Source organism: Scomber japonicus, chromosome 10 (assembly GCF_027409825.1).
Source record: "Scomber japonicus isolate fScoJap1 chromosome 10, fScoJap1.pri, whole genome shotgun sequence".
In the NCBI taxonomy this organism is placed as follows: domain Eukaryota; kingdom Metazoa; phylum Chordata; class Actinopteri; order Scombriformes; family Scombridae; genus Scomber; species Scomber japonicus.
This window is the reverse complement of record NC_070587.1, coordinates 23775549-23788669: the sequence shown is the minus strand read 5'-3', so window position 1 is coordinate 23788669 and position 13121 is coordinate 23775549. Positions and strand designations below refer to the sequence as shown.

The following is a 13121-nucleotide window of genomic DNA, read 5'->3' as shown; positions in this document are numbered from 1 at the left end:
CCTGCCTCATGGGAGAACAAAGCTCATGGATCTACTACTCATCCATTTCAGGTCAGTGACACCTTCTAGATATATCCACTTAGCTGGATAAACACAAAGGCACGCTGTGACTTTCAAGTTGCTCTCCAGCTATTGATTTCTGTCCAACTAAGTCTTGAGGGCCTTTGTGGACCTGCTGGGCTCTGATAAAACATCCAGTTTGTTTCTCTGTTCAGTGATGGGAGCTTAAGTATATTACTACTGATGTACTGAATAAACTGTGACCTCTGTTGCATACTCATAAGCAAAGTTTCTTTTTGAGATTTGATTAAAATACATAGACACCTGTAAAGAGAAGATTTTTAGTTTATTTAAGACAATTATACAACGTTACCCACAATGGAATTGCAATTATATACAAAAACAAAAGACTCCCTTGAGAGAATAAATTAGCAGCTGGAGATTAGCCAACATGATAAATAGTTTGAGTACAACCCCAAACCCCATATAAGTATAGTCTCTCAGGCCCCCTACTTTGAAATATTCCTGACAGGCCTCTCCCTTAAAATAAAATTACCTTCCTGTCTTTCACTTCATTTAACACACAATAGTTGCTGTCTAGGGACCTCAAAGGATCCTGGATTAAGTCCCAGGAGATCTTCACATATGCAAAGCAGTGACAGGTATGAACACACTGTGATATTATCCCCAGATAATATCGTTCAACAATTTTAGATCATAGAATCCCCTTAACATCTTCTGATAACTGAGGCATTTCAGTTGTATGTCTTGCCAATGCAGAAACATATTTGTTGGAATTTCGATTGAGGTGAGGAGGAACCTCTCACAAGAAGTACGAAAAGGTTTGATGATGGTAGGGAGAAAGAGCTCCTAGTCTGTAATGTCCTCCCTTTCACATTAATAAAGAGGGGCAGAGAGGTTCTTCACTGACACTGACATTTCTTCACAAGTCCTTCCCCAGATTGTGTATCTCATCCAAGAGGAAGTCCATGTCCCGCTTGCTGACCTGAGGGCTGATGATGATCATCCTGAAGAAGTTAGCCTTGTCTCCGTGCGGCTGGTAGCCCACCATCATACTGCCCTTCTTCATCATGCGTTCCTTCACCACCGGGGCCACCTACAGAAGGAGAGAGAGGACGCTGCAGTGACTGACTGTGCGAACAACAGCCTAACAACCAGATCTGTGCAAATGTATTGATTTGATGTCCATCAATGATTGATTTGAGCACCTCATAGCAGAATTCTATCTAAATGTTAAATGTTCAAATATTTCTGTTCAGTAATTGGTTACTTACTGCATGGAGCTTTTTCCAGAACGCAGGGCTGTCTGGAAGATTCCTCAGACTTGGTGGAATGTACCAGAAGCAAACATTCGTATATTCAGGCTGTAGATGGAAAAGCAGATTTTAAAATGTGGCATCTACAACACATATAAGTGATTATTTAAATATATCACCAACTTAAATAATAAGTGTCAATCTTACTGAATTCAGTTTTGGACAAACTTACTTCCATCAACAGACGAAACCCTTCTCTTTTCTTGATTTCTTGGGTAAGATACCTGTAAAGAAAAAAAAAGAGCACATTTAGTTTCAGAATATTACTTTCACTTTAGGTTCACAGCATTCTTCAGGCTCAATAATCCAGAATAGTAACAGAAATTACACAAATTACCATCAAGAATAAGTCATAAGACATATTTATCAGCGAGACTGTGAGAAATGTGGCCATTCACAAAATGACCACTAGAGTGCGCCATCTAACAGCTGACTTCTCTAAATCAAGCTTGAGAACTGATATGATGTCTTATAATAACTTGTGCATCAGTTAGTGTGTATGGATTTTACTGGGGCTCTGAAATTTTCTGAACATGCAACTAAATACTGTCTGTTTTCCTCTGACTTACTTGGCCATGGCGAGAGCTCTGTCCACCCTCTTCTCCATCTCCTTGGCTCCCAAAGCCTTCCACATCAGCCAGAACTTGAAGGCGTCCGGCTTCCTGCTGCACTGAAAGGATTTGTCCCCTGTGTCATAGCTGACATCATAGAACTTATCCTGCTGGAAGAGGTAGGAGGCCTGAGCAGAGTAACAGCGCTGGAGGAGACCCTGAGGAGACACAATGACGAGGATTGTTTATAAAGCATATTCATTCTACTGAACATAGATGGGTTTTTTTACATATTGCATTAAGACTCAAAATGAGAACACAGGAAATAAAATGCTATCTAAAGTGTGTATCCATATTAACTGGATGAAACAAATCACATCTGCACCATAGTTAACACAGTTTTAAGGGAGGTACTGTAAGAATAAGATATACTTTATTAATTCTGAGGGAAATTGAATTGTCACAAGTGCACCATCCAGTAAACATCACACACAACAATAGAATGAAATATAATCGTTTTTCAATATACATTGAATCATTGTATTATATATGATATAACTGCCTAAACCAGTTACAATGAAACAGTCATTTAAAGAAATGTTCCTACAACATAGTTTAACATAAACGGTGTGTCCGTTAAATATGAACCTAGGGTTAGCTTAAGCCAGGCATGGCCAAACTATTCCATGAAGGTTCATGTGGCAGCTGGGTTTTATTCCAACCAAGAAGGAACACACCAGGATTGATTCATTTAATCAACTGATCTCAGACTTGTTTGTTTAATCCAAGCAAAACATTGTGTAAAAAAAGTGTAAAGTTCTATTTTTACAGGATTTATGTGCAGTACTATTTATTGGCAGGAAGCAGTGACTGACATTTTTAATCAAGTAAGCTTTAAATCAAGAAGATACTTTGTGCGAAGGTTGTCCTCTGTCATATTTATACATTTAAGAAATTGATATTTTAAGTAAAGAATGACAAAAAAGTAGTAAAATCCTCCTGATAAAGTTTATTTCATGGTTTGTTGATGTTGCTTCCTGGAGCTGCCCAATCACAACAGAGTGGGCTCATTGGAAAGGGAGCCTTAAAGAAACAGGAGCTAAAACGGCCTGTTTCTGACAGAGGCTTAATGAGGGGCTATGTCAACGGTCAGTAAGAGTTAAATTAGGTTTTTTTTAACTGTAAATTATGCAAAGATATTCCAGTAGAGCCCCAGATGAAAAATATAGACCTGGAAATGTGCATATGTCCCCTTTAAATAAATCATATCCCTATCATATGCAATATCTGTGATTCTTAAACTATCTTTCTCGCTTAATGGTGCATTCAAAGACACTCATTTGAAAATCTGAGATGTTCACATATGGTTGCCTGTCTTAACTGCTTTTTCCTGTAAAATATTTAGTAATCGACAATATGAAATGGTTACACAAGCCAAAAAAGAAGAAGCCTGAGAACGACTGAACTGTATGTGTTGCCTTATGTGGAGCAGATGACACATCAGGTGATAAGCAAGTCTTACCGTTTTGTCCCTGACCATGAAAGCACAGCACTGCAGACATGCCATCAGCATCTTGTGAGGGTTCCAGGCCACAGAGTTAGCCCTTATCAAACACAGAGAGAGTTTGCAGTTAGATTATTATCACTGAATCTGGTATCACATTTCACCATGTATGTTGCTTATCAGTGAGATCAAAATGCTTCCTCCTTATAACTGAAATTTTCACCAGCAGGTATGTTGCTTTGATTTGACTGCTTACCTGTGGATTCCCTTCAACAAGTGTCTGTGCTTCTTAGACATGAGAGCTGCTCCTCCCCAACATGCCTGAGAAACAGGGAAGAGAAAAGGGATTTAGATTGATTGGAAGACAAGATTTTTGGCTAGTGACTGACCGACTAACTGAATTAATTCACTCACGTCCACATGCAGCCACAGGTTGTACTTCTCACAGATGTCTGCGATTTCCTCGATGGGGTCAAACGCTCCGAGCACCGTGGTCCCTGCTGTGGCATTTACCATGAAGGGAGCTGCACCCTGAACACAGACATAAATAGATTTGACTCTATGGTTTTTTTTTCAACATTTGAGAATATATAAGTCATATTGTAACAGGAAAGATGGCTTCCTCACCTCACTTTTAGCCTTCTTTATTAGCTCCTCCAGAGCAGAGGGGATCATCTTCCCTCTGAAAAACACACATAATAATCCATCATTCATTTTGTGATAAAAGAGTCAGTTGATGTTGAGATGAAACTATATTTCCCGCCTGAGTTCAGTTGCTCATTACTGTGGCAATGGTTGATGTTTTTACAAATGAATGTCTTGGGTTTCAGTGAGTGTCAGCTGTCAGACTGCCATTAGTAAGGCTCACAGAGGAGCAACCACGGTATCAGTCAGTATTATAAAGTGTGTGTGAGAAGCAGTTTACCTCTTATCAGATGGAACCACGTAAACATTTTTAGTGCCGATGCCCAGGAAAGCCGCTGCTTTGGAAATGGAGTAATGACACTGAAAGAGATTAAACAAGAGACTGTCAACAAAAAAAGTGTTTGCTCTGGTCTGCTTCATTTATTCAAACACGACAAGCAAGATAATTCTAATCGCACATATCAGATGTCATTTGTAATTCTCCATAGTTAAGCCGTGAAGGTCTGGTACATTTTTGAATTAGGAGTCCCTCATGAGACGTAACGAGGATTGATGTAATCTGCTTAATCAGGCAAGTACGTCATTCACTTCAAGATTCACTTCTATGAAAAAAACTGACTGACAAACAATTATCTGTTCATTTAGAATTAGGGAAGTGTACAGGAGACAAGCAAAGTGTGAAGAACGTCAGAAAAAAATCTAACTGCTATCTTCATTAAATCTTTAATTGCAGAGAGAGAAAGCAGTTATTTTACATGTATTGACAATATACCTTGACATGTTTAACCCTCACATATTGTTCGAGTCAAATTTGACCCGTTTTGACATTTGACAGCTGTAAAAACACCCCAAATGTCTTTTACCCTGAAATTCAAAGACTTCTCCTATAATGGCCTAAAATGCACAAAAATGTAAATTATTTCAAGTTTTTGTCCTGTGAAGCTGTTCTGGGTCAAATTTGACCCGTATCTATTAACATGTATTTTTGTTAAATGAATAGTTAATAGTTTTAATAAGATAGTAGTTATGAAGATTTATTTTCATGTAGCAGTGAAGACTGATGGCTCTAATGGTTATACAATAAACTCCACAGTTCCATAAAGTTCTTTTTTAGTTTCAATAAAATACATTTAAATAATTATTACTGTTATATGTTCATGTCTTAGGGAAAATAGGACATGACATAGTGTGATAGTAGCTGTTTTTTCTCTAAACAGTGATGTAAAAGCTAAAAAATACACCTTCTGCTCTCGGAAACATGAATCAAGGTTTAATCACACATTTATTGATCAGTCAGATTGACTATTGATGCTTTCTAAACACATCTGTGGTTCAAAACTTAGTTTCTTATTTTTTTAAATATTTTTTATATTCTAAGGAATTCTTAGACCGGGTCGAAATTCAGCTAGAACATACTGTGAGCATATGTAAGGGTTAATGCAGGTCTACAAAAACACTACAAACTCTTAAGCTTGACAGGTTCCAGTAAAACCAACCTCCTGTGATGTGAAGAGGACCAGTCGTGGAGTAGCAGAGAGGCCGAGCTCTTTAATGTCAGGACAGTGATGGTACCTGGCTAGGTTCACTGCATACATGTTGGACAACGAGCCACCTGCAGAACAAACAGCACACTTTATTAATGATATATTTGTTATTGACTTTATTATTAATCTGTTGTCATAGCAGCAGAGGTGAAAACACTAGTAGCTGTCAGTGATATGTACCAGCGTTGAAGATTCCATCTCCTCCTTCTTCCCAGCCAATCACCTCCATCATCTTCTTCAGAACAGCCTGCTCCATCAGAGTGAAGACTGGAGCTACCTCATAGGTGTACCTGATGAAAATCATACAGTATGAAGAACATGATTTCAAATGTTGGTTGTGCATGAATCCTGCTGGGTTTTCTACAAAAATGTACAAATGTGAATCAGTTATGACTAATTTGTGTGACTCACAGACTGGGTTTGAGGGCTTCTGTAATGAAACTTGCCACCATGGAGTAGGGCTCCATCCCTGCATACAGCTGGTTGAAGAAACGAGGGTGGGCTATAGAAATGATACAGAACAAAAAAAAAAGATTAGTTTTTGTAAGATGTTGCAAATGTAATATGATTCATGCTGTGGCATTGGATCATTTTGCTCAGAGTTCATGTAAATATGAGTCTCTGTCTGTCCTTGAGAAAGAGTGCTGTCTTGGTGACGGTCAAAATATTAACAACTCTCCTATTGAACCAATTTCACTTTGAAATGCTCTGTTCTTTCATATTTTAGTCATTCAGTTTAGTGTTCTCCACACTGCCATTAATCAAATATACAGGATACTAAATCCTGAATGCAAGAATCAGTCTATTGCACAATGAAAAGTTTGATCAAAAAGGCACCCTCCATGATGGGAGGAAAAAATATTTTTATATTTATTTTTATTTTTTGTTTTGTTTTTTGATCGGACTTTACAGAAACATATACACTCTCTTGATGTTGATCATTACTGTTGCTTTCATATGAAGAAAATAAATTCTCATGATTTCCAGTTTCATTTCTCATTTTGACGGCTGGGCAAGTGAGGATTGGTCAGCATGTCACAATATTTGTATCATTCATCACTTAGCGGAAAATGAACAGTGCCATCTGTAACAAAAAGCTCAATGGGGAAGCCAAAAAAGAAGAAGAAAATGAAGCGAAAGAAGTGGCTGCCAAAAGATAAAATAAAAGTCCTGTGAAAAAAGTCGTATTTGCATTAAGGAGCCTTTCTGCGCTCTCTTTGATGCCTCAAGTTTATGAGGTTGCAAGGTTTCCAATGACAGCAGTGTTATCCAATCAGAATAAATTAAAGGTTTGTTTGGGGGACATGAGCTTCAGTGCCCAGGGGGCTGGGGGTACTAATGCAGCTCCATGGACACTAATGTTCTCAATGCTACAGTCTTCCACCACGTAAAAACCACACAGCAGCCCACCATCTGTTTCTGAACTGCAACATTCCCAGGATAGACAGCTAACCTGTGTTTGTTTCAACTACATTTATAAGTTATAAGAGCTGCTTTTGTGATGGAAACATTTCTTGAGTTAAACTTCCTGAACTGACTGATCTTATAGGAATTCATTAAAGTTTAAAGACATACTGGTTTTGACGCTGTACTTGATGGCATCTCTGCAGCGTTGCAGGATCTCGGTCTCAGACTCTCCTTCGTCTTTCAGCTCAAGGTCCAACAGCTCCTTCAGCTGCTCGGGGGAGCGCCACTCACAAACCTAGTCAGCATGGACAAACATCTCACTGTCAATGCAGCAGCAGTGGTTCTAATACAAATGTGAGATTTCCTCGAATTTGCTGCATCTGCATAGAATGAAAGAACCTAGTTACCTTTTCTCTGACATCGGTGGCCTTCTTCACAGCATCCTCCACGATGATGTCCATGGCTTGGTGGATGAAGCTCTCTGTTGCATTGATGTTCACAGCAGGACCATTCAGGCGAACATTGTCTATGACAACTGGACTACACGTCTCTGCCTCAGGGCTCTGGTTTTTACTGAGGATATCCTCTGAAAATACAGAACTATCCATGTTACATGGTCAAAAATGACATTTTTTCAAAAGCCAGTGACCTCAAATTGGAATTTCTCTTAGATTCTCAGATATAATAAAAAATACGATGCTATATCAGACTTGGCTGGCAGAGTGGTGTCATTTTACTTCCCCAAGTGTTCTGGGCAATGTGTACCAAGAGTACCTGTGAGGTCAGTGTAGTGGTTCCTGCTACATGACTCATGAACTTACCCTGCTCCTGGAAATTTCCACTTTAAGTTTCATTTGATGAAATGTGTAATTTGACATCAAATATAAGTCTAGCTGTGATTGTAGAGGCAGATACAGTTCAGTTTAGGAAGTTTCGCAACAGGCCTAACCTGTTAATTTAATCAATTCCTTGTAAGGAGTTGTTTTTCACTATGCTTAATATTCTTAGGAAATCTTGGCCACCATCACTTATGAATAGAATTCCAGGAACTGAAAATTAGCCTGAACACACACACAATGACGCACGACACCACACGCAATCAGTTTGTTTTCTACAGTTTGCTGTTTGTATTGTTGCTGAGTATCTGTAATAAAGATCCCAGTTGGCTGTTCGACGACTTCTATTCTCCGTCTCATACTTTAAGATTACCGAAGTTAGGTGATCGGGTAAAGCTTCTATATAATTGGCGTCACCACGATTATGCATAGTGAAAAACAACTCCTTACAAGGAATTGATGAAATAAACATGTTAGGCCTGTTGTGAAACTTCCTAAACTGAACTGTATCTGCCTCTACATGATATATTTGTTTGTTGTACAGTTCAATTTGTGTTCTTTCTTTCCTAAAGTAAAATAGATTAGGTAAAGAACTGGATAGATAATTGGATGCAGATGTCAGTTCAGTGATTACTGCAACATGACTCATGAACCAATCCTTCTTCTGGTTTTTTCCACTTCGAATAATTTACCGCTTGGATTAAACTTAAACAAACTGTGGGTGTGTTTTTCTTGAGATTAGTTTTGCATTTGTTCAGAGGGGCTATACTTGAACACAACTTACATGCATAACTGGCCCACTTTATTATACGTAATTATGTAATTATGATAGTCCTGCAGCTATCTGGAGCTAAGAATGTTTCTACCTTCTTCAATGTAATCCGCTGATGCTGTTTAACTGGAAAGATTGCTTTAACAAACTTGGCCTCCCTTTTCCTCTTAATGTGGACTATTTTATTTGTAACCATTTCCCTTCTGTTTGATGAGATTACCTGTCCAAAACTGCACTGTAGCTGATGACGACCCACTTAGATATTGGTTTCTATTCCACCGTTGTAACAATAGACTACACAAGACTTTCTTTGACATACTGAATGAGCTGATTCAGCTGTCCAGCTTTTGCTTTTTTTGAAGTAATATTGTATTTTACATGAGAGGAGGCTGTCAGCCAGACCGCAAGCACCGTGACCTACCTGACAGCCTTGAGCTCTCTATATGCCTCTACCACACCGCTGTCACGCACACACATATCTCATATCTCATGCACTTAATCATTCATTTCTTTAAAGTTTTATTTCCTTGTTGGTGGACATTTGACTTACAATCAATCCACACCAGGTCTTACAGGTGGAAGAAGAAATGAAATAAATGTGGCTAAATAAATTAAAAAAAATCATATCATATATCATAAAATGGCAGTATTACAAGTACTGCTGGAGTCTGACTATTTTCTATATTATGTCTATACTTCTATATGTGTTGGTTAAGCTGTGGGCAGTAATTGAAACTAACTTCTAACTGAAATTTAAGTATAATCTTGACATACAACTTCAATATTTCCCTTTATACTTCTCTGTGTGAAATGTTGTACTCATTACTCCACTACATTTATATGAAAGCTGTAGTTACTGGTACTTTCTTTGCTGATATATTATATATTTTTTAAACATGCCAGGCTTATAGATTCAAGTGTATTAAGTAAATAAGAACAGCTCTACTCTGAGCAGCTACAACTGTGAAATGCTGTTTAATCATTATATCAATCCATTATTGGCCCCTGTGATTGTTATATTATGTTACCTAATAATGCAACAGTCACAGAGATCATCATTCCAAGTATCTTTACTGTGACTTCACTGTTGATTCATTAAAGCCAGCCAGTTGAGGTGAGTATTGTATAGTATAGTATTGTAGTTTAGTTTAGTTTAGTTAGTTTAGATTAGTTTAGTTTAGTTTAGTTAGTTTAGATTAGTTTAGTTTAGTTTAGTTATTTCAAACATGTTAAAATAACACAATAAAATATATAGGCAGTGAAACAAAACAAATATAAATGACAGCAAACTTTCTGTAAACAACACACATAACTATTCAATGTTCAAAAAGGATGTCGGGTGGAGTAAAGAATTTTTCTAGTCCTATTCTTTTTTAATACTCCGTTAAAGCCATAAACATTCAAAACAACACAAGCAAATAAAGACAACCAGCACAGTAAAAATGACAACAACACAAGTCAAAAAGACACACTGTACCAATCATATTATTCCAGTCTACCTCTGATCATCCATTATTTATCTGTTCAATATGTTATTTTTAAAGATTTGTTTGAACTTACTTAAAATCCTACTAGTTTTCACTCATTTACTACATTTGTTCCACAGAGTAAGTTTGTATTTGATAAAATGTATAATATTATTATTAATACAAGTCTGACTGTAATATAATAATTTGAATGTACAGTCATTGGGTCATTTTGCCACAGATGCATTATCTATTTGGTGAAAAACTGGACATTCAGATTCTTACCTTTCATGTGTCCTTCCATGGTTGATGCCATTGTTAACTTTGATGCAGCTGTAGTGTCTGTTGCCTGTGTAAAGTATTGCGCAGTGATAGTGGGATGTCTGTATTTATACACATTTCGGATCCTCTTGGTAACGCTACCATCGCAAGACAATGTTGCGTCATAGCTTTTGACATATACTGTAAATTTCCATGTAGGCAATTTCAGGTCTGTGATGTGTGAGGGGTTTTTTGTGTCATGAGGTACTCATTGTGTCATGTGTTTGTCTGAACTGCTTTAAACGCCTAAGCCTCAGGCATTAGGCATCTTGCCTGATTTAACAATCAGGCAAGACACCTGGTAGCACAACTGACAATTTCTGACTTAGAAGGGGGCAAAGATTATCAGTATTCCTTGGTTGGTTTCTGTACTTTATTACTTTGTTATCCTGTCTTATTCAAATTTGCACTGCAAGGTACAGTATAAAAGCTGAAACTGTTTCTTGCTTGGCAGAACGACTGTGGGTCCTTTTCCATGCGGGCATGTAATGAGTGAAGAGAAAGATTCATCACTCTGTTGTCTGTGATTCTTCAGATAAACTTCTAGCACAAAACTTCTACTACAGTGGAGTGATGACAGATTCAACCAAGCGTAATCAGATTTCATCGTGAAACCAGGTCAAGTATGCTGGATAAGAAGGTAAGCTGCTTCTGTTAATGTAGTCCTATAGTAGTCAAGGTATAGACGGGCCAATATAAGTCACACAACTAACAACTGATATTTAACCTGACACCACTTTCCAAAGCAAAATTGGGAACTGCAGTTACTTTATGTGCCGAGAAGAGAGCTCTGTCCGAGAGCTTCAAAAATCTCTGCTGCTGCTTCTTCATCTTCAGGAAAGAGGAGGAAGGGGAAAACTTCCTTTATCTCTCTATATAAAGAAATAAAGGAATGTCTGTCTGTCTGTCTGTCTGTCTGTCTGTCTGTCTGTCTGTCTGTCTGTCTGTCTGTCTCTCTGTGTCTCTCTGTATATATGTCTATCGTGTATTTCTTGAACCATTCATACAGTCAACTCCAAACTTGGCAGGTGCATTATTGAGGAAAATTGAGAGCGTCATTTTAAATTGTGTGCAATTTGGACCTGCATTACCTTGAATCTTTGAATACACCAGCGATCAGTGAGCTGCTCTGCTCTGAGCAGGGGCAGGGCAGAGATTCAGGACGGCTGACTCCTGCAGGTCAGGGAGAGACCAGAGACGAGGCGTGACACGAGTCATAGAAAAGTGTTCTGAAGAGAGAAAAGTAGACAGAAAGCATAGCATTAGCAGAGAGTGACTACACAAGAGGTGTTCAAGTACATTTATGAACTCAAGTCAACTGCATTTTGGACACACTCAGAGCCAATGTCTGTAATTAAACGTGTAAATGAAGGAAATACTTCCATGGTTTGTCTCATATGTTCAGAGACTGTGGCGATTGTGACAGACAAAGCACAGATATCTGCAGTAAACATACACATTCAAATCTGAACTGAAGGCATAGAAAAAAGGAAGAATCTAAGATCCTAATATGATCAATCCACTTTTAGGATGTACATTATAGACATCCTATAGAATGTTAGTTTCTTTCATGGTGTTGGTGTATAAACTTGTTCACTCATCACATCAACTGCATTCATTTTTCTGTGTGTTTAAGTAGTGGCGAGAGGACGAGCAATCGGGAACATTTTGTACGGGAACTACACCCGTAACTCTAAATTCTTCCAGTTGAGCTGCACCCAACTAAGAACCAACTGTACTTCATGTCAATATCTGAGGCACATAACATTTTAACTGTTCAGTTTGTGCAAAGTTTTACCTCAGTGCATTTTTCTCCAGTGCAACCTGTTCTAGCTCCCAGATCATCAAATACCAATGCTTTTATACTGTACAAATAAATAAATACATTTCCACAGCTGAATGAGGACATGGCCAATGGCAGCTAAAGCCTTGAGTGGTTGGTCTAATTTTTTTTGACACACTTTCAAAACTATATTTCTATATTCTAGTCTATATTTTGCTGTATTAAAACTTTCATTCTATTAAAAGTGCACGTAACATGTGCTGTGTCTGTTTGTCCCATGGGCTTGAATTCCTAATGCTTTGTAATGCTGTGAATTCAACACCACCGGCTGTACGACTCATGTTCCTGCTGAGTCAATGAACATTACGTCATCAATGAAAAGGACACAGAGAAGAATGCGCTAACAGTACAGATTTCGAAATACTTGTGCATGTGTTTTAAATATGGAAAAATCCATCGGTGGAGTAATCTGTCATCAGCCCCTCGAAACAACAAAAATTTGAGACAGCAGCTCATTAGATCAAGGTTAAATTTAGCCCAAAGTCAATGGGCTTCATGCATGAATGTTTTCTTGTTATTCTTGTGCATCTGTTCTCGTGCGAAGCAATGAGAAGAAAACTTGAAAATCTTAGGTGGGGTTCCACAAACTCAGTAAACTGGCAGAACTTCTCATAAATTGCTCATTTAAGTGTAATTGATGAATGTTACCTGCTTATGAGGATTGTCCATGCTATGTTATCATTAGTATAGTCCACATCCCATAAAAAAGCTGATATGTAATTAGATCAGCTCTGCACTGTGACAGAAAGAAAGAGGGAATGATTTGACCTGAAGTTACAGTGGATATAAAAATGTATACACCCCTGTTAAAATGCCAGATTTTTGTGATGTATAGAAAAATGAGACGATAAATTATTTCAGAACTTAAGCCAAGAATCTTTGGGCTGACCTGAAG

The 13121-nt window shown here is 38.0% G+C and overlaps 1 protein-coding gene across 1 annotated transcript; it reads right to left on the bottom strand.

The window, feature by feature from the left end:
* Positions 1–943: 943 nt before the first annotated feature.
* Positions 944–10378, bottom strand: LOC128365962 (acidic amino acid decarboxylase GADL1-like). Its single transcript, XM_053326593.1, has 15 exons — positions 10348–10378; positions 7396–7514; positions 7157–7283; positions 5993–6083; positions 5762–5871; positions 5534–5649; positions 4318–4397; positions 4020–4074; positions 3807–3923; positions 3649–3713; positions 3411–3492; positions 1907–2106; positions 1510–1561; positions 1296–1385; positions 944–1117 (listed from the first exon to the last, which is right to left on the bottom strand). The coding sequence occupies exons 1-15, from the start codon at positions 10376–10378 to the stop codon at positions 944–946; spliced, it is 1509 nt and encodes a 502-aa protein (XP_053182568.1).
* Positions 10379–13121: the final 2743 nt, after the last annotated feature.

What these genes read in the sequence shown, in the direction of transcription:
- LOC128365962 (XM_053326593.1), bottom strand. Translation starts at nt 10,378, where the DNA reads ATGGCATCAACCATGGAAGGACACATGAAAG. An exon ending in CCACCGATGTCAGAGAAAAG is followed by an intron (nt 7,284 to 7,395) that starts GTAACTAGGTTC and finishes CATGCTGACTAG; the next exon opens with GTTTGTGAGTGGCGCTCCCC. An exon ending in AGAGCTCTCGCCATGGCCAA is followed by an intron (nt 1,562 to 1,906) that starts GTAAGTCAGAGG and finishes TTTTCTTTACAG; the next exon opens with GTATCTTACCCAAGAAATCA.